We start from the raw sequence: 19,838 nt of genomic DNA, 5'->3' as shown, positions 1-19,838 counted from the left end.
TATCAGTTGTTATTGGATTTGAACCAGCTGTCAATAACTGTGAGTACTCTCAGATCTGTACTTAGTGTCTTTTTGGTGTTGGGATGTACAAGTACCCGGCCACGTCCTCTCTGTGTTTTTGTTAGATGTAATTCTATTTGTATCAATCTGATGAGTTAAGCCTTTTTCAACTGTTTTTTGTATTTCGTTTTCATGTTGTACTGTTTAACCACTGTCCCAGGTCAGGGGGAGGGTTTGGATCCCGCTAACATGTTTAACCCCTCCACATTCTGTATGTATGTGCCTGTCCAAAGTCAGGAGCCTGCAATTCAGTGGTTGTCGTTTGTTGCTGTATTACATATTTGTTTTTCGTTAATTTTTTTGTCAATTATTTAGGCCGTTAGTTTTCCCGTATGAATTGTTTTACATTTGTCATTTCTGGACCTTTTATAGCTGATAATGCGGAATGGGCTTTGCTTATTGTTGAATGCCGTACGGTGACCTATAGTTGTTAATTTCTTTGTAGAGTTTTCTTATTGGCAATCATACCACATCTTCTTTTTTATAAGGCTGATCGTTACGTAAATGTATAATGTGGTCCTGGCACCTTGACCTTTTCACACTGGGTTTGACAAGTTCATTATTTGAAAACTAATATTTTTTTCTGGAGAAAATATTTGCAATAAAGTTGCTTATAAATTTAAAATAGCTTATCCGGTGATAAATTGAAAGGAACAAGATGGACTTTACGAGATTGTTAAATTGATGGTTTATATAATGTTTTGAAATAATAATGCAGCAAATTTAGAAAGTAAATCTATATATATTTCAACACACAATATACAAATATACAATTAATAATGATAACATAACAGTACACAAAAGGAACGTTAACAAATTAGATACACTTGTATAAGAAAAATCCAAAGTTAAAAAAAAAAAGACATTAGGTAAAAAAATAGGCAAATCAAAACTTTGTAAGAGTCTTTTTATGGCCTACCTGGTGAAAGGCGTAATCAAACTCTCAAAAAAATTATAAGTGCTATTTTCAGGAAAAACATTAAATCAAATGAAAAAAACATAAGTTGTTCAGTGTTTTCTAGTGTTCCGTGTCTTTATCTCTCTCTCATACATCGCGTTTAGCATTAGTACTAGAACCTAGAAAAAAAGTAAATGATGAAATCAAAAAATAAATATTTAGCATATGTCGAAGCAGAATGGATGACTTATAAATCTTTTCTTTTGATTATTTAATCGGTTAAAATAATAATTGAAGTCTGAACAAATTTGTCTTTCGTCTTGAAATCTTGGATTATACTAAACCCACATCAAATGATATCGAAAGTATGCACAGAAAGCTATACATTTGACCAAAAATAGTCTTTCTATGTTGTGATGTTACACTATTGGTTCAGGTAAGGGTGAAGGTTGGCACCTACATTGTATTAAAACGTTTAAACCCGCTGCATTTGTTTGCACCTGTCCTAGTCAGGAACCTGATGTTCAGTAGTTGTCGTTTGTTGATGTGGTTCATAATTGTTTCTCGTTTCTCGTTTTTTATATAGATTATATCGTTGGTTTTCCCGTTTGAATGGTTTTACACTAGTCATTTTTGGGGCCCTTTATAGCTGGCTGTTCGGTGTGAGCCAAGGCTCCGTGTTGAAGACCGTACTTTCACCTATAATGGTTTACTTTTACAAATTGTGACTTGGAAGAAGAGTTGTCTCATTGGCACTCATACCACATCTTCTTATATCTATTTTGACCTCTAAACGGAGCGATATAAAGGTTCTGCAAATTTACTGCATAGCATTCATACAGTCATATTAACTGTAATGCAAACTTTAGATTTGTGTGTATTTGTTTGTTTCAAATCAAGAATGAAATGTCGGCAATGAGAAAATTAAAATTATTGCGTTATTAATGGCTCCTTGTGTTTAGGTATCCTTCAGCACGATTTCCGCGATAAAGACCTAGGTAGAAATCAGACCGCTCTTCCTATGTCTAGCAGTATACATGTCATAAGATATGTGTTGCTCAATCACTAGTTTGCCTTGTGTTTTGTGGACAGTTGTTTGTATTTTCATCGTTTTCCATCTATAACTATTGCGTTGTCAGTTTATCTTCGACTGATGAGTTTGAATATCCCTTTGGAACCTTCCTCCACTATTTTGTAGTTTTGCCAAGGTACATATCAACGACGGACTTTAACATGGCGTTATGTAAAATACACACAAATTGTCAATATTTATTTATCCTTCTTGTTTGGTAGATGGTTATGTTTAAAATGATTTTTTTTTATCGAAATGAATTCAAATCAGTCCGCAATATGATCAAATTCCAATAAGATACGATACAAAGGTGCTACATATTTACTATCATCATAAGGTCTTCAGGAAAGAAACATTTCTATACACTCCAAGGTCATGAGAGTTTATCAATAGAGATGTGCTCTTGATACTACACCAACGCAAACAGAATAATGTGAAGAAAGAATGGAATTGACATTACAAACATTTAGTCATACGACGACCTTCACACATTGATTGATCGATATCATGTGTATGTTTCTCAACTAAAAAATGATTTGTTTGCTGTCACAAATCCTTAGACACAACATACTCGTTTGACCTATTCGAATGGAAAATGTTGGATTGATTGTGGATTCCTATGACTAGAGTATTCCAATGGCGGAGGATAGGTAGGAGACACTAGATCTTACGACGCATCTTATCTCGCTGCTTTCGATTTAATGCAATCATTGCAGATTTTCTACCTTAATTTCTATTGTCGTAAATGGGGATTTATAAAATTTGAACATCTGCAATCAACCAGTTCATCAAATTCATTTCATCTCACTCGTAACTCTTTTTTGTGTATCTTAGACATTTCGAATTTGTGTTCCAGTAAATTATTCAACAGTTTGATGATCATTATATCCGTGGATTGTATTCGTTTCAGAAAGTTTTTTTATGGTTATTTATCTTGTTTTGTTTTCTTTTTTGCATAGTCAATTAATTTCTCTCATCAGCTAGAATTGTTTACTTAAAGTATGTATATTACCTGTAGAACTTGGTGGTCTGGGGTTATTTATACTGGAACTGAAACACAGACGTATGTTGTTCATGTATATTAACATGATATTTCAATCACCCTTTGTAATTGATTAGCTCATGCACAGTACTCTTATAAATATACGATCTACTTAATCATTAAGAAATAAGGGGTTTAAAAATGCGAAACAAGCATTATATTTGGGACCACGACAATGTTATAGCTTATTGAAATTGCATAGTGCACTAAGCTGGTAAAACAGAATAAGTTGTTATGTACAATTGCCAAGAAAATAATCCAAAAGCACCTCTTCAGAAAAAAAGATATTCAGTTAACCTCACAATTCGGTTAATATCCAGAATTGAAATAAACATTGCATAAAACAGAGAGGAAACCATTTATGGGCGACATGAAAGGTAGTATTATCATATGGCAAAGTTATAATTATTGATAGACATACTATTGTACGCAGCACAGTAAGACATGTTTATGTGCTTTGTCTATGTGCCAATTTGGTTTTCTTTGTTGAAATATTTATTTGTTTTTTATAGTGATTCAGATTATATCCCTATTTTAAACATTTTTATCTATTATGTCTGTTTTATTTGTTCACACATTGTTTACAATATAATAGAATTTTATGCGACTCATACAAGAGGTTGAGATAGCTATAAAACCAGATTTAATCCACACTTTTTTCTAAATAAGGTAAGGCTTGTAATAGGTCAGGAATATTACAGTAGTTTTCCATTCCTTTGATGTGTTCTAGCTTTTGATTTTGCAATTTGATATGAGACTTTCCGTTTCGAATTTTTCTTGGAGTTCGGGTGTTTTGTTTCTTCACTTTTTAGTGTGTGTTCGTCCATTTTGTTCAAGAATGTGTTTTTGTCTTTTTCGACCTATTTTTATTGTTTTTTTTCTTCTTCTTTTTGTTGATTGTTGATATGGCAGCATGCAACAAAGTGTAACATATGAGATATTTGAAGAATTCGAATAAGTATCTGTTTGGTTTGCTCACATATTGTTGTCAATGTAATGGAATTATATGCGACTCTTATACAATCGAGAGGTTTAGCTAGCTTTAAAAACCAGGTTTAATCCACCATTTTCTACATAAGGAAATGCATGTACCAAGTCAGGAATATGATAGTTGTTTTCCATCCTTTGATGTGTTTGAGCTTTTGATTTTGCCATCTGATGAGGGACTTGAATTATTTTACTTTTTGCGTCATTTACATTGTTTAGATGAAACTAGCCATGTTGCTCTTGAAAGTATACCATCGGATTTAAAAAGGATACTACAGATTCAGGATTTGATTATCCTTCCGGATCACCTGACATCACCGCTAGTTTTGTTTAAAACGATTCATTCTTTGTCTTGAAATAATTCGAATTTTCGAAGTCAGTCAAATTTCAGGGTTAGGGTAGATTATTTACTATGTCGATGATTTAATAATTTGGTGATGTCTTAGAGTGAGATAATAGTCAATTACCAATCCGCTATTTTTGTCATGCCTTATCACTTGATTCAAATTATCAACGTATTTTATTGGTGTTGCACGATGGATGTCGCATATGGAGCAGGATTTGTTTTCCCTTCCGGAGAACAAGAGATAACCACCGGTTTTTGGTTGGGTTTGGGTTGCTCAGTCTTTAGTTTTCTATGCTGCGTTTTGTATACTGTTAGTTGTATTATGGTCCTTTTTAATACTATGGAGTTGTTAGTTTATTTTCGACTTATGAATTTGAATGTCTCTTTGAATCAGGAGAAAATAGGCCACTACAATCGTGCATGTTAATAGCAATTGTCTGTTACCACCAACTATTTTACATTGGGTTGGCATGCTTGATCTTCGATTTTTCTGAAACTCATCAAAACCATAAAACTACTTTAACAACTAGACAAATGGCACCAAATGTTACTCAGCGTTGATTGCCATAAAAACGAAGTAAATTAGTTTTCTGGTACTTTTTTATGTAAAATCTATGGTAGATAGAGAGAACCTGAAAAATAAAAATGATTCGATTTTTAAAAGGAAAACTTCAAAATTCCTGTTTATAAAACTACTAATCAAACGCACAAATATTTCGAAGTACATACCGTATTTGTTGTCTACTGTTATTCATGTTTTCAACATCTCCGTTACCTGCTGTAAGTATTACACTTCGTTAAAATGTTTATTAATACCAACTCACTAACAGTAAATTAAAATCTAACTGTTTATAAAATGAATAATTCGCTACACGTACGTTTAACTACTTACAGGCAGATTTGACATTAGCTAAATTGAGCACTACCTTAAATAATGTCTTCTTTTCAATGCTTCTAATCTTTGTTATTGATTATGCATTGACTGTTATGATTAAAGCGTCACTGACGAATCTGATGTAGACTAAATTTGTGTCTGGTGCACCAAATTAAACCTGGCATCTTTGGTGAGTTTATAATAGCGCTGGTTGTTGTTTGCGTCCATCAAGGTATAACACGAATATTAGTCACCACACCTATGTTGGGACCATTTAGCATCGATTAGGTGATTTTATGAGAATTTACCTTTGACGAAAAGTTGAATAATTCGAAACATATGTTTTCATCGACTCCCGTGGACAGATAATGTATATTCTTTTGTGTGGTGTCAATAAAGCTATCTAACTCTAACTCAATAAATATGTGTATCAAATATTCTTGCTTTTGTAAACTTTGAAAACAAAGATTAGTCTATCATTCAAAAGTGTAGAAATACTAAACCTGTCGATGCATTGAGTTCAGTTGATGAAGATGGCTGTTGGGACTCTGACTGGTTTCCTATGTCAAATGTCAGTAGATAGATTACTTTTTTTTTATATAACATACATATAGCAACGCGTCATATATTGTTTAATAGTGTTACGATTTATGGGGTAGGCTGTAGGTTTGTACTCAGTAAACACTCACTTCTACTTTCACGGTCGTCGTTTACTGTTAGCCAACGCGTATATAAAGACATTTGATGAACATTACATATACTTTTATTGTTATTGTATGTAAATATTGTTCATGTTGTTAGTAAGGTCTCTTAGGATAATGATATAGAGTTCATCTTCACTGTTTGACCATGGATGGTGCCCTTACTGAACGACAGTTCACAACGTCTGTTTACTCTCACGTTCCCGCTTTAGTACCTTTCTTTTTCATTTGTGTAAGGTTTGAATGGTTATCCATTTTCCGACTTGACAGAACGTCAACAGTTGCAATCGCCGCCATTTGCATTAGTAGAATTATTGACGTCAGTGACCTAATGATCTGAGATACCAAGCAAATAAACAGAGAAAACCAAATACGCCGCAGTCCGTGAAACACAGGTACATTTTATAATGTATGCATCCCCTTTGGGCAAATTAACCTAGCCATGATTTACCTAGATGTTTTATTTAATTTACTACGATGTTAATAACGATTAACGTACCAAAAAGGGGGATCTCTATATTTTATAACTAAAATTATTTGGTGGGTTTTATGTGATTTATATACAATAATTCGTAAAAGCTTTATTCAATCTTATTATCTGTTGTACTAGAAATAAGTAAGTCAGTGTTAATGAGTTCCGAGCTTCCATATTTAAACCAGTGTCTTGGCTGTTTTGCCTGCTATGCCACCGTTACCCTGGCCATTTAACGATCTACGCAAATGATCTATTTTTTTCTTTTTTTCTTTTCAATTCTTTGCATTTATATTTTGTGTCAAGATACTTAGTTTTTTTTAAAAGTATTTTGACTTTGTTTTAAAATGTGTATCTAGGGACTCCAAGGAGCACGAGTCACTCACATGGTATACGTAACATAACATGGATTATTGTTTTTATATGTCAAAGCTGCGTTATTTATAAATCTAAAAAAAAATTGTAAAAGGGTATTAGATTTACAAATTAGACAAACCATAAAATTCCGAAAATGCATAAAGGAAAAGCATTAACACCAATCAGTTACTTAGTCGGTAGTGAAAAACGTCAAATATCTATGTGAAAAAAATACCACAAAACGTCGAAATAAGCGCAACGTCATCGCGTTATAGGCCGTTAAACGTCGATTTTGTATGTCTTTCACTGCCAACTACGTAACAGAATGTTTAATACAGTACATATACAAAAACCAAGATCGGTTATCATATGATTATTTGATATCATTAAAACGGAAATTTTTGTATTAAAATAAAATTTTTTTTTTTTAAGAAAAATCTATGGATTTGAAATTGGAGATTTGGTGATTTGAAGACGAATTTAAGAACATTTTCGCCGATTGTATGTGCATTATATACAAATGTTTACATATTTGAAAGATTTCAATCAGTAATATTTTAGAAAATAAAAGAGATTAATGCATTATTTTTTTTTCAATTTTCAGTAGCAATTACAGTTTAACAAGCCAAAGTTGTATGCAAATCGTTACAAAATCTGTTACTTGGCCATTTGCTGTAATGGATCGATTTACACAAAGGTACGAGATTGGCATGTTTATCTTTTAATTGATAAATGTATTTATATTAATATGGTTTTAATACTAGTGCTATGATTAACTTTAACTGATAATTTAAAAGAAACATAATAATGATCTTTTAAAAATATATAATAAAATTGTTAAAAACATCCATCTTTGATAAAAAAAAATACAAGTGCCTGTCCATAGTCAGTGGCCTAAAATACAGTGGTTGTGTTGATATTCTTATTTTCATATTGCCTTCAATAATTTTTATACTTAATATAATGAATTGTTCGCTGAAATTGACATTCTTGCACATGTGTCAATGCGTATATATATAGGTTTTCCCCCCAAAATACTGCAAAATATCATTTTTTTAAGTAAAATATTGGAAAATAATTGTCTTAGTTCGTTTTGAAGTACATTTCAAAACGAACAGGGTTAAGGTAATGTTGATCCAACATTTGCAGGATTCAATTTGTAAAATAGGAATATATGCTGTATTTGTGTTAGCGATCAGTCTGTAGTCAACAATCCGTCATCGAACAGTCAATTTTGCGTCATTAATCCGTCAGACTAATTCAGACAATCTGTTTGACAGATCGAACGGATCAGTCGAATCCACCTTCACTATGTCACCTTGACCTCATATAAATTACTAAATCGTTGTTTCATTATAATAAAATGACGCACCGGAAAAGTACAAATCGTTTGATTATAGAAGTCCGACATTTTATTTTTATGATGCAGCAAAGTTTTTAGCACACAACGTTTCACAAGTGTAAAAGAGGGGCAAAAGATACCAGAGGGACATTCAAACTCATAAATCGAAAATAAACTGACAACACCATGGTTAAAAAGAAAAAAAGACAAAACAATTGTACACAAGAGAGAGAGAGAGAGAGAGAGAGAGAGAGAGAGAGAGAGAGAGAGAGAGAGGGGGGTGAAATATTCAGATAAAACGAAAATTTTAATCTGATGAAAGTGTTCCAATCGTTCTAAAGATAGCCGATTTTATAAAACAGATGAGTGGAAAATTGTGTCCATCACAATCACCATACTTCAATGATTTGAATACTAAGGAAAGCAATCAATAAAATAAAGAAATATGTACACTCTAAAAAATGCTAACACGTTTAAAGTATATTTTCTCTCAAAATAATCATAATTTTTGGAAAAGAACCCTTCATGATATACAGAAAAAAAAATTGCATTATGAGTCAACAAAAATAAAAGTAGTTTTTTATACCTTTATGGAATTATTTTCTGTTAGATCGATAAGTCTTTCTTTCGGAGAAACAACTCGAACAACATCAAGTTTCACTGAAATGTGCTTCAAGTGTTGAAGACCGTACTTTGACCTATAATGGTTTACTTTTACAAATTGTGACTTGGATGGAGAGTTGTCTCATTGGCATTCATACCACATCTTCTTATATCTTTGCAAGGCATTGAATAACCTGTGTAAAGACCTGTGTAATGACCTGTGTAAGGTCATTATTTTCCGTTTTTAAAATTCAAACTACAGTTTACTCAATTCTTTACTTCATTTGATCGTTATCGTGTGTTGTTGCAAATTGAGGTTTTATTTCTAATTATCCTCTTTTTTAGAGTTATAAGGCAGAAGCAATTATTTCCTACTTTTATTAGACAAAATGATTTCCAAAGTTTATATCTAAATTAATTAGTGATTTTTATTTCACATCATAAATGAGCCGCATGGCGTATTTAATCATATGCGCATTAGAACAGAATATCCACTTTAATGTGATCCTTAACAAAGGATACATTTCTGCAAATCATTGCCAAAAATAATATGTTTTGACGGTATATAATTTAGATAATGCATATTTTAAAGTTTCTCTTGGCGTAAAATACAGATTGGAGTGATGAGAATACATTAAGTACAGAGCTTCTTATGGTAGGTCTTTCATTTAGTCAATCTTGACATCCCTAGATGTGTTATACGACAAGAAGAGACCTAAACATATGCATTATCTATGTCTCAATCGAAAATTAATTATAGAGGCACTAGAATGACTGACTTAAAACATTTGAGCATGAATTGTAGTAAAGAAAAAAAGGATATGTGTTAACACTGTGTCAAATTCTTTTATGCACTGCAAAGAATTGATGTTCTGTATTTTCCGATTATATATTTTTCCGATTCGTGTATCAATGTAAAAAAAATGAAATAAAAATAATAATTCAAGGTCACTGTAGCTTCTTTTCAAACCAAGTAAAGATAAAAAACTTGTATTAATGTTATTATCGTTCCGCAGTATCATATTTCTTGCAAACACATGTTCACGTACAAGGACTTCTTTTATTTGATCATTTCATATTCAGTATGATTGCAATTCTACATCCTTTTAAAAATAGCAAATTAGCTTTCAAAATATCAATTAGGATCACAATGCATCCATTTTTATATCAAACTATGATTATGTAAACATAATGATATCATTATCGTAAGAGCGTATACAATGACTCTACTACGTAATCAAAGGTTGAATACATTTAACTTACCAGACCTATGGTTAAGCCTATAAGAACAACAAGCTACTATTGCTGATCCTACTGCAGCTATTGCACCAACCGCAGCTATAGTTATTGAAACCACTGTATTACCTTCAATGCAATAGAATTATGCAGGTTTACATGCATTACAGAAAAAACCTTGTAAAACTTATTAATATTATATGAATACTATCATGACTCGCTTTTAAATTTTCATTTTTGGAGGAAAGGGGTAACAATGGAAGTCATATTACAGTTTGGATATTATATGATTTGAAAATATCATGAATGTCTTATACACAGACACACGATTCGTAATTACAGTTTGCCTGGTCATAATTAATAAATAATAAAAACACAACAGACAAGTCTTGTATCTTTATCATTTTACATATATATCAAAGTTGCATTTTCTCGATAAATAAAGTGCAAGCCGAGAACGTAAGTAAAGAAAAAACCTAACAGAACAAAGACAAAGAATTTTGAAGAGATCAATACCGCTCTAAAATACCCTGGAATATGCTTAATCGGTAATAATATTTATATATCACTGTACATTTGGATTTTTCTGTCGTTAAGGTTTACGAATTTGTCTTAGTTTTCAATGTGTCACAATATAATTGATCGAATTATGAATTTACATTTACAAAAAAAATACCTTGTAGCTGCTTTGTTTACAATAGTTTCGGAATGTATATCTTAACTGATTTTGTATTTGATAAATAAGTAAAACCGTTATGTGCGTTAACGTGGTACATGAAATACAGGGAGATAACTCTGTATAAATCACTTTCTATTGTTAAGGATATATTAGCTTCTCAATGATCAAAAGTAGTGTTTGTCAAACTACTATATATCTAATGGAATTTTCCGATAAAGTACATTTTAATATTGTTGTCAAAGGGTCGAAGTAAACATTTTGTGAAAATTATGAAAATTAAACGGAACAAATTAATTTTAGTCAAGGTGTTTCGTACCATCTTGGAATATTCCTTAAACAGCTTACGTGTACTGGAATGTAGAGTTCGGATTTACTCAGCACAGTCTGGAAAGGGCTTCCAATAATAGACAGTGTTTTTTTTTGTATATTTTTTTAGCAATTAGTGTTATCTGGTAGCTTTGTTTATATATGCATTTATATTTTTCAGATATATCATAAACATATTACTGTAATTATAAGTATGGTAGGCAAAACACATACTGTTACTCTTTATACTATGTGAATCCTCAGAGTTGACAACTGGTATAAATCCGGTTGTAACTACAAAACAGAAAAATTTCGTGTTAAAATATAAATTTTAACGAGCAATATTTTGTTTTAAAAAATATTTCGGAATGCAATTAAAACTCCAAGTGATAAATAAGAAATATTCACAGAATTTATTTATAACTGTTGTATCGAAAAAAGTGGAATGAATGGAAAATTAATGTTGCAAATTGTAAACAAAAAATGCTTTAATCTAAAATGTACAAGTTATTCATCTTTATTGAGTGGTAAAGTATTTGTTATTAGATATTAACAGTACAATGAGAGGTATATGCTAGCAACAATAAGAAAACAAACGTAGGTATAAAACTTAAATCCTTTGCAGTAAACTAACGTCTATGTTGTAAGTCTAAAGCCTAAATGATGTTAGGCATCATTCTTACATCCTAATAAAAATAAGTACAGACATTAATCTTAATTCCTCAAATGTAAATGAGACTGCATGCATATAAAAAAAAACCTTAATTAAGCTTTAACATTGTTTAAAACTCGTTATTCAAAAACCCAAAACGTACTGAAGTTTATAATATTAACAACATGAAATAAAGTCAATCCTGAACAATTTAACTGAAATCAAAACTCATTGAATAATGCTCCTGAAATACATGTAAACTTAATAGAAAATTGTTTTGAATTTATTTGTTATTACAGGTTGCGGAGGTAAAGCACCGACTATTGCACAATTTCCAGTTTTTCTTGCATTTTCACCTGTTGATCGTCCAATACTATTGTTTAGAGCAGACTTCATATGTTTCTCGACGAGTTTGATTACAATTGGCAACTTTGTAAGTATATCTCTGTTTGACTATCATCACTTCCCGTCTTCCAATGAACGATAACTAGTTCTGACCAAATTAGTTTTAAATCTGATATATGCAATGCTGTAAGTTCACGACCATTGTCACATTGCAATATATGGCATATGGGCACACCAACAATTGCGAAAACATCAATTTTATTGAAAAAACCTAAAAATCACATTTTAAAGTACTAGTTACTTGCTTTGAACTTATTAGTTTTTTGAAAATGAAAAGGAAACACGAATTAACTCTCTTTTGAATACGAACAATGCTTAAATTTGAAGATCGGTTAAATAAATGTATATTAAAATTTGAAATATGATTGAAATATTACTTTACGTCAAAAATATTTCACCGAATGTATGCGAATTTGGAAGATAAAATAAAAATCTCATAGTTCACTTTTTGCCTAAGTGATGGTTTGCTATAGGTTGAATATTCTTCATCAAATTTCATAAGTTAAGCTTATAGTCGGAAAATATCAGGCAATAACTTAATGTCTAGGTAATTGCCTATGGTTTGAGCTTACTCTCTAATTTTACGCTCAAATATGGATTTCTCTTGTGCGGACAACTGTTCACTTTATCAATTTTCCTACCTGTCAATTTTGCAGGAAGACTGCTACCAGTTCCGACAGAATTAACAGCAAAACATGTATATTCGCCTGTCATCGATTCCATGGCAGATGGAATTATTAATGATGGATTTTCAACAGTAACTCCTTTAATTCCTATCGAAGTGGATGATATTATTGTTGAGGAGCCATGTAGATATCTTTTCCAGTACACCTTTGAAACTTCCGGAGATGTATTTTTCACAAAACAACTAATAGATATTGTATGACCAGTACCAGTTAGATATTTCAAAGATGGAACAGAAACTTCTGGAAGACCTGCGATAATATGAAATATTAAGCTTCTAGATATTCCAGTTTTTAAAATCATCGGAGACTTAAATACAAAAACCAAAAACAAAATGGGTGAATATATTTAAGACCGATGGAAAGGTTTATCGCACTTTAATAGTACGAGTTATAAAATATTGTATAAGTAAATTCATCAATGGTCTATGATCCTCGGAGGATGCAAGAGTCCATGTAAGTAACTGCATGTGATGTGCGTTTTAGATGAATCAGAATCTTCTGGAAGATCTGCCAACATGTTGCATTTTAGGAAGATAAGACACACATTGTCAATAATGCAAAAATCTAAATTAAAACAACAGCTAAACACACATTAGTAAACAAGAAACAATAAAAGCTAAGTTTTCAGGTTCAAAGATGTAGTCAGGTGAAATTTGAAAAATCTGGAATTTGAAATTTATACTTAAAATCATTATTTAAGATACAAAATAAGCTAAACATATTGCTTGATTATGGAACTCCTTTTCGAGATATTCAATATTAAAAAATGACTGGAATAGGCTGACTCGAACATTTACCTTATATTAAGCATTGTCATTATTTGGGTCTCCAATCATAAGAAAAAAAAAATATACAGTATGCTTTAATTTTGGTAAATGATCTTTTATGGGCTGTTGCAGTCTCACATGAGAAAATGGGTGATATGGGGCAACATATTTTACCCTGTAGAACAAAAACCCCAAGGATTCTGAACATCTCATGAAAATGTCTAAACCTGACATGACTACACCATATCAACGTTTGATTTAATACTTCAAATATCAAAATTGTTCATAGTCAACAAAACTGTAATATAATTGCCAGAAACTTTCAAAGATGTTTGATCTACAGGACATGTCCTTACATATCTAAAAGAAATCTTTCGGATTCTTATCATGTCAACGCACCTGGTATGCCTGGTTTCGTGTTATTTTGTTTCATGTAATTCTTTATATTTGGTTTGTCCACGTTGTATATTAAACATTGTTAAAATGGATGTGTGAGATATGAACATCGGTTAAAGATATAACTTTGCATCATTAACCATATGTAACTTCGTTTGCCAAAATTAATCAAACTAAAATAGCATATTTTCTCTCATGTGTTGCAACATTCAGTGATTGCCTACATCTGTAATAGACGTATACCAGTTCATACGAGATTCAATTAATTGCGTTCCTTGCCATATTTCATCTGATATTTTATATTTACAAAAACACAATTAAACAAACGCATTGTAATGATGAAGTTTAAGTCGTCCATTTGAAAGGTTTCAAAAATACCATCAAGATACACTGCAAAATTGTCCGAAATGGCATAACTATTTCACAGAGGAACATATATATTCCCACATGTCTAAGTCATATTAAGTCACCCTTTTCTCCATTGTGACATTTTCGAATGCTATTTATTATTTATATGTTTTAACCTAGGCGAAACGACGGTTGTCAATAATCCCTGAGTTCTTCAGCGGTGCTATTGTTGATTATATTTACTATAATTATCAGTGTAGTGCATTTTGTGAATGGTGTTTATACTTTGTGCCATGTTGTTATATGCTGTTCTGTGGCTTAAGTGTAATCCTTTTAAACATTATTCGCCTTTTTAGGGACGCTAGTGTAAAGGTTGACAAGTTTATACTAATTCACACAAAACAAACTTTGTATATACTCTGAAATAATTTGATTACTTACACACAATATGTAATTAATATCATACGCATTCAATTAACCCAATATAAGTACAACATAAACCCATTATAATGGCTGGCAAAACTGAACTAATATCTAAGAACACAATTAAAAGGTGTCATGTTAGACCAAACAAGGTTGTTTGTAAAATCGAGTCCATTTGTTTTGGTTTCATGAAGGGGGTGGTGGAAAAAAAGTATTACCTGGATGCTACTAATATATTTGAATAGATCTAAATAAACAAAATATACTTCTTCAAAAAATTTTGGATGGGTACGAAAGCATGTGTTAGGTTTCGCAATGATTTGGTAATGCATAACATCCATATATATGATGACGAATACGTTAGGTGGATGTTCTTTTTGTTATGAGGGTAATACACAATGTTCCGTCCACCAAGTATAGATGCATTACACTTATGTTTAAATGATATATAGGTTTCTTGGCACATATATGGAAGCCTCGTGTAAATTTTTTATAAAGTATGACAGATAGTAAAATTTTAAGTTAAACACCCCTTAAGGTGTAACACCACTAATTCGGCTCGGCCAGAAAGCACATACCAGAAAGTAGTACATATTTAACACAAAATAGTTCCTACGCATGAGTGTAGCTTTCAAAATATGTAGAATATTTAGGTATTGTTGGTATCAAATGAAAGCTGAATGACTGGTGATCATTGTAGAACACTTTTTGACTTATAATTTTGAATATTAAAAAAACTGCACCAAATTTTATAAAGAGGGTACTTTTTGCCTGTATGTCAGATCTGAAGTACCTGTTTTGGTACATCCGAAGTTCCGGGAACCAGTTCTTTCTTATATGCCATTAAAGGTATGTTGATTTTTCCAGTACAAGACACCATAAAGTGTTGCTTTGACATGCAATGATTGTCACTTTATTTGAACTTGAAACAAAAGAGCTGTGTCTGCTTGAAATTGAGGAATTTAACATAGAAAGCAATGGGGCCATGAATTAGTGGTGTACTTCGTATTACAGAGAATCATCAGAAATTCAATTTTTAGAAGTTGTACCTATTCCAATGAAAATAAGTCATATTTGATGTAAGTAAACATGTTTAATCATCTTTTTTTGAAGAACAATTCTGTTTATGGGAAATTTCAGCTCTCAAATTGACATAATCAGGTATTTTAGCCTTTTATGGTCACACAACATGCATGCAGTTAAGACTTGACTCCAAATTCTTATTTTTGCATTATTTGGGATTGCAATCAATAAAACATGTATATAATGACTTGTTTATGGTAAAAAAATAGCTCTTGGTCAAATAATCCTATGATTTTTTCAAGTTTTATTGGTTTTCTTATGATAGCCTTTTACAATCTAGGCAATTGGTATATACTCATATAAGAATTCCAAAATCTCACTGTTCATGCAATTTTGAACCAGTTTAGTAAGTTATCCAGCTGAAAAATATATAAATTGCTCTTTATAATCTATGTTGTACCACAGAAGTATGGTTTATACCAAAAATGTCCCTTTTCCAATTTGAAGAAAAAAGGGGGGACAATTTTCTCAATTATGTCTTAGGTTTGGTCTAATATATTTTTATTAAATGAACAAACTCTGGTAAATTATGACTATTGGTAAGCACATTGTTGTCCTAACAGAAATTATTAAATACAACAATGATATTGAGAATAAAATAAGTATATTGGCCATTTATAATATCCATATGCAGTTTTCTTTGAATAACCTATATGTTACTACCAGTCCAATTTGAGCTTAAAATTAGTAAAATAGTATTTGGACATAAGCTTTATGTGTTTTTTATTGCTTGAAATAGATCATAGAATGAAATAAAGTGATGCTGAAGTCAGTATAGCAAGTTTGGTTCTGTTATAGGTGTAACACCACTAATTCGGCTCGGCCAGAAAGCACATACCAGAAAGTAGTACATATTTAACACAAAATAGTTCCTACGCATGAGTGTAGCTTTCAAAATATGTAGAATATTTAGGTATTGTTGGTATCAAATGAAAGCTGAATGACTGGTGATCATTGTAGAACACTTTTTGACTTATAATTTTGAATATTAAAAAAACTGCACCAAATTTTATAAAGAGGGTACTTTTTGCCTGTATGTCAGATCTGAAGTACCTGTTTTGGTACATCCGAAGTTCCGGGAACCAGTTCTTTCTTATATGCAATTAAAGGTATGTTGATTTTTCCAGTACAAGACACCATAAAGTGTTGCTTTGACATGCAATGATTATCACTTTATTTGAACTTGAAACAAAAGAGCTGTGTCTGCTTGAAATTGAGGAAGTTAACATAGAAAGCAATGGGGCCATGAATTAGTAGTGTACTTCCTTAATAATTAAAACATGACAATTACACGTACAAATAACCGAGTCAAAGCGATTTCATGGATATTACGTTGGCCTTAGTATATCCGATTTTTAAAAGCAGGAATTAGGGCAACAATAGTTGAAACGATGTTCAATTCTTGTCAATTGATTAGGAAGAGACATGTAAAGGTAACAAACAGAAACTGAGGGCATTGCATGAAATGGACCAAGAGGAGAGATAACCGTTGCGTCGACAGGATAAGGTTCTTGCTATGCATGCACCACCCCCTTAAGAATTCACAACCATTCTAATGGGCACAAGCGGAATAAAACACACTGGGTGAAATAACATCTCAGACGACAATACAGATACACGTAGCTTAAGATATAAGAACGCAAAAACATGTTTCTAATGAATTGAGGGTCCGACACATCGTCTCGGTCAACAATTTCTTGATGGTGACCGTAACACTCATGCAATTTAGTTTTCAGTCGAGTTTCCCATAACTCTGTTGAAGCAGTTTATGTGTAAAGAGCATACCCCGCGAATAAAATAATCATGATAACATAAAATATACATTTGTCACCAGCCGAAACAGATATAACCTTAATGTTACAAATTAAAAAAAAAAAAAAAAAATAACATTATCTTTTAACAATTTCACAAAATGACTGTAAATTTGACTTTATGCTTTATCTATGCAGAACACATCTAAGATTAAATATTTGTTAACATTTTTCACCATTCTTTGTCCATGGGTCCTTCAATCACATTTCGGTTTCTTCGATTATATTCCTCCACCCTTTTTTTAAATTACCACTTTGAGTTTAAGTTGAGACTTGGTGTCCTATACACGACAAACAGTCATACGAAGCATACTGTATAAAGAAAGCATATTGTGGATATAATTTGTTAACCTAGTTTGTTGTTTCAAGAAGTCATTTGATTCTTAGAACAGACAAAATATGTGCTTCAGTATTCCACATACTAATTTTAATGTTATTTACCTCCAATGACAGTTAGTCTTACAGATGAGCTGTAACCCAGTCCAAATTCATTGACTGCGAAACATTTATAATATCCCGAATCCGAATCCGTTGCATGTAACAAAGTCATCGATGGATTTTCAACTGTAATGCCTGCTGTACCAGTAGTTTCATTATTCATTACTTTGATGAAACCATTTGATTTTTTCTCCCAATAAACAATTGTCGCTGGTGGGTTTGCGTTAACACCACAAGTAATGTTTACCGATTCACCATAATTCACTGGTTGCAAAACTGGTGTGACGCTTACAGTTGGCAACTCTGAAATATGTAAAAAAAAGTAAAATAACAAAAATACCGAACTCCAAGGAAAATCCAAAACGGAAAGTCCCTAATCAAATGGCAGAATCGAAAGCTCATGGGGACGATCATTATACAGAATAAGGAAATGTGAAAAAATAACCAAATGATGCAGTAAAAGGAACTATTGGTAGTTGGTTTAACATTCACTCAATGGATGTTTTGCATCTATTGTTTGCAGTATTTATTGGCTTTGAATTAAACTTGTACATTGTACATAAATCACAGAAAAATTTTACTTAACAATTGTTCTTCATTATTCTAGAAAACCAGATATGATAAAAGTACAACATTTATCAATTTCTATTACTTACTACCAATCACTTTTAAACTAATAGTTTCACTGTTTCCTGTTCCAACATCATTTGTGGCTACGCATTTGTAATTTCCTGCATCTGCTGTAGTGCTTTTCATTATAGTCAACGATGGAGTTTCTACAGAAGCGCCCCGGATTCCGACTGTCCAACTATTTAGGACGTTTTTAGTACCATTTACTTCTTTCTCCCAGTAAACATGTGTCACTTTTGGGTTAGCAGTTATATTACAGAATAATGTTATATTTTCACCATACCTGGTTGAAGAAATTGTATCTCCTACGTTTACAATTGGCTCATCTGCAATAGAAATGTGGTTTTTCTATTTTTTTAATTTGTTTCACGTTTCCAAACTGGTTGTGAAAAAAAAACTGTTCTCCTCATTAGTGAAATAACTGTTCTCGGCAAATGATTGGTCGAAACTTAATTATGACGTCAAAGTTTCTTGGTTTCTTTTGAATTTCCTACTGTGACGTCATGAAAAAGGCGACCATGCCTGATGACGTCACATATAAAGAACACAATTTTCTGCAAATTTTTGAAAAGGAAGGATAAAATCATAAAGAAACATGATAGATTCCACCACTATTACTCATTGGGGTAAATGTGATATCCGTAACTGCAGTTACGTATATCCAAAGATGGCGGACGATGTTTCTAGGAAGTATTTCTTTTGTCGATTTTGTAATAATTATTCATTATTGTTTGGTATTTCATGTTTTTGTTTAACGTATTACTAAATTTGAAACTGAAATTATAACGGTTGTTTTCAGAATTAATCCGCTAAATGGAGAAATCAGTCATTCGAAAAAACGCGATGATATGGGTAACTATAAAGACTGATATCCGTAACTGTAAGAAGCGGTAAGAAAAGGATATCCGTAACTGATGAGTTTTGTTGTTTCTCCGTCATTCATTATCCTCGATTTAATAGATCGGACGGGCATTTTTTCGGAAATAGAACTGTCAAAAAGTCGTCAAAAGGTTAGAAATTATCGGAAACGGAAAAATGTATGCACACAATATCATCATTACATATGAAAAATACCAATTCAAGAACTTGCAAGTGAGCAAGCTAACTATCCAAATGCAATCAAAAGGATAACCGTGAAATCTGATATATACGATCTACATATTTTACATGCCTTTAATTGGTCTCAGCACATCCGTGGATCATCGTGTCCATTAGGGACTACGC

General features: G+C 31.9%; 2 protein-coding genes across 7 annotated transcripts in view; one reads left to right on the top strand and one right to left on the bottom strand.

Moving 5' to 3' along the window:
• The window catches only part of LOC127719129 (A disintegrin and metalloproteinase with thrombospondin motifs 16-like), a 154,575-nt gene that overhangs the window by 38,193 nt on the left and 96,544 nt on the right, over window positions 1–19,838 (top strand). The gene's annotated exons all lie outside the window — the stretch shown is intronic.
• LOC127718382 (hemicentin-1-like) overlaps window positions 783–19,838 on the bottom strand; it is a 52,563-nt gene continuing 33,507 nt past the window's right edge. For 4 of the 6 annotated variants that reach the window (XM_052224364.1, XM_052224368.1, XM_052224369.1 and 1 more), the window contains 9 exons: window positions 18,641–18,940; window positions 17,988–18,287; window positions 12,674–12,967; window positions 11,210–11,269; window positions 10,018–10,119; window positions 5,783–5,839; window positions 5,135–5,183; window positions 3,043–3,080; window positions 783–1,137 (listed from right to left, as the gene is read on the bottom strand). In XM_052224364.1, the coding sequence (XP_052080324.1) occupies window positions 1,106–1,137; window positions 3,043–3,080; window positions 5,135–5,183; window positions 5,783–5,839; window positions 10,018–10,119; window positions 11,210–11,269; window positions 12,674–12,967; window positions 17,988–18,287; window positions 18,641–18,940 (1,232 nt within the window). In that variant the 3' untranslated portion in view covers window positions 783–1,105. The remainder of the gene's footprint in view (window positions 1,138–3,042; window positions 3,081–5,134; window positions 5,184–5,782; window positions 5,840–10,017; window positions 10,120–11,209; window positions 11,270–12,673; window positions 12,968–17,987; window positions 18,288–18,640; window positions 18,941–19,838) is intronic. The other 2 variants (XM_052224365.1, XM_052224366.1) reach the window with 2 other exon arrangements.

Source organism: Mytilus californianus, unplaced genomic scaffold, assembly GCF_021869535.1.
Source record: "Mytilus californianus isolate M0D057914Y unplaced genomic scaffold, xbMytCali1.0.p SCAF_10, whole genome shotgun sequence".
Taxonomy (NCBI): Eukaryota; Metazoa; Mollusca; class Bivalvia; order Mytilida; family Mytilidae; genus Mytilus; species Mytilus californianus.
This window is presented reverse-complemented; position numbering and strand designations above follow the sequence as displayed.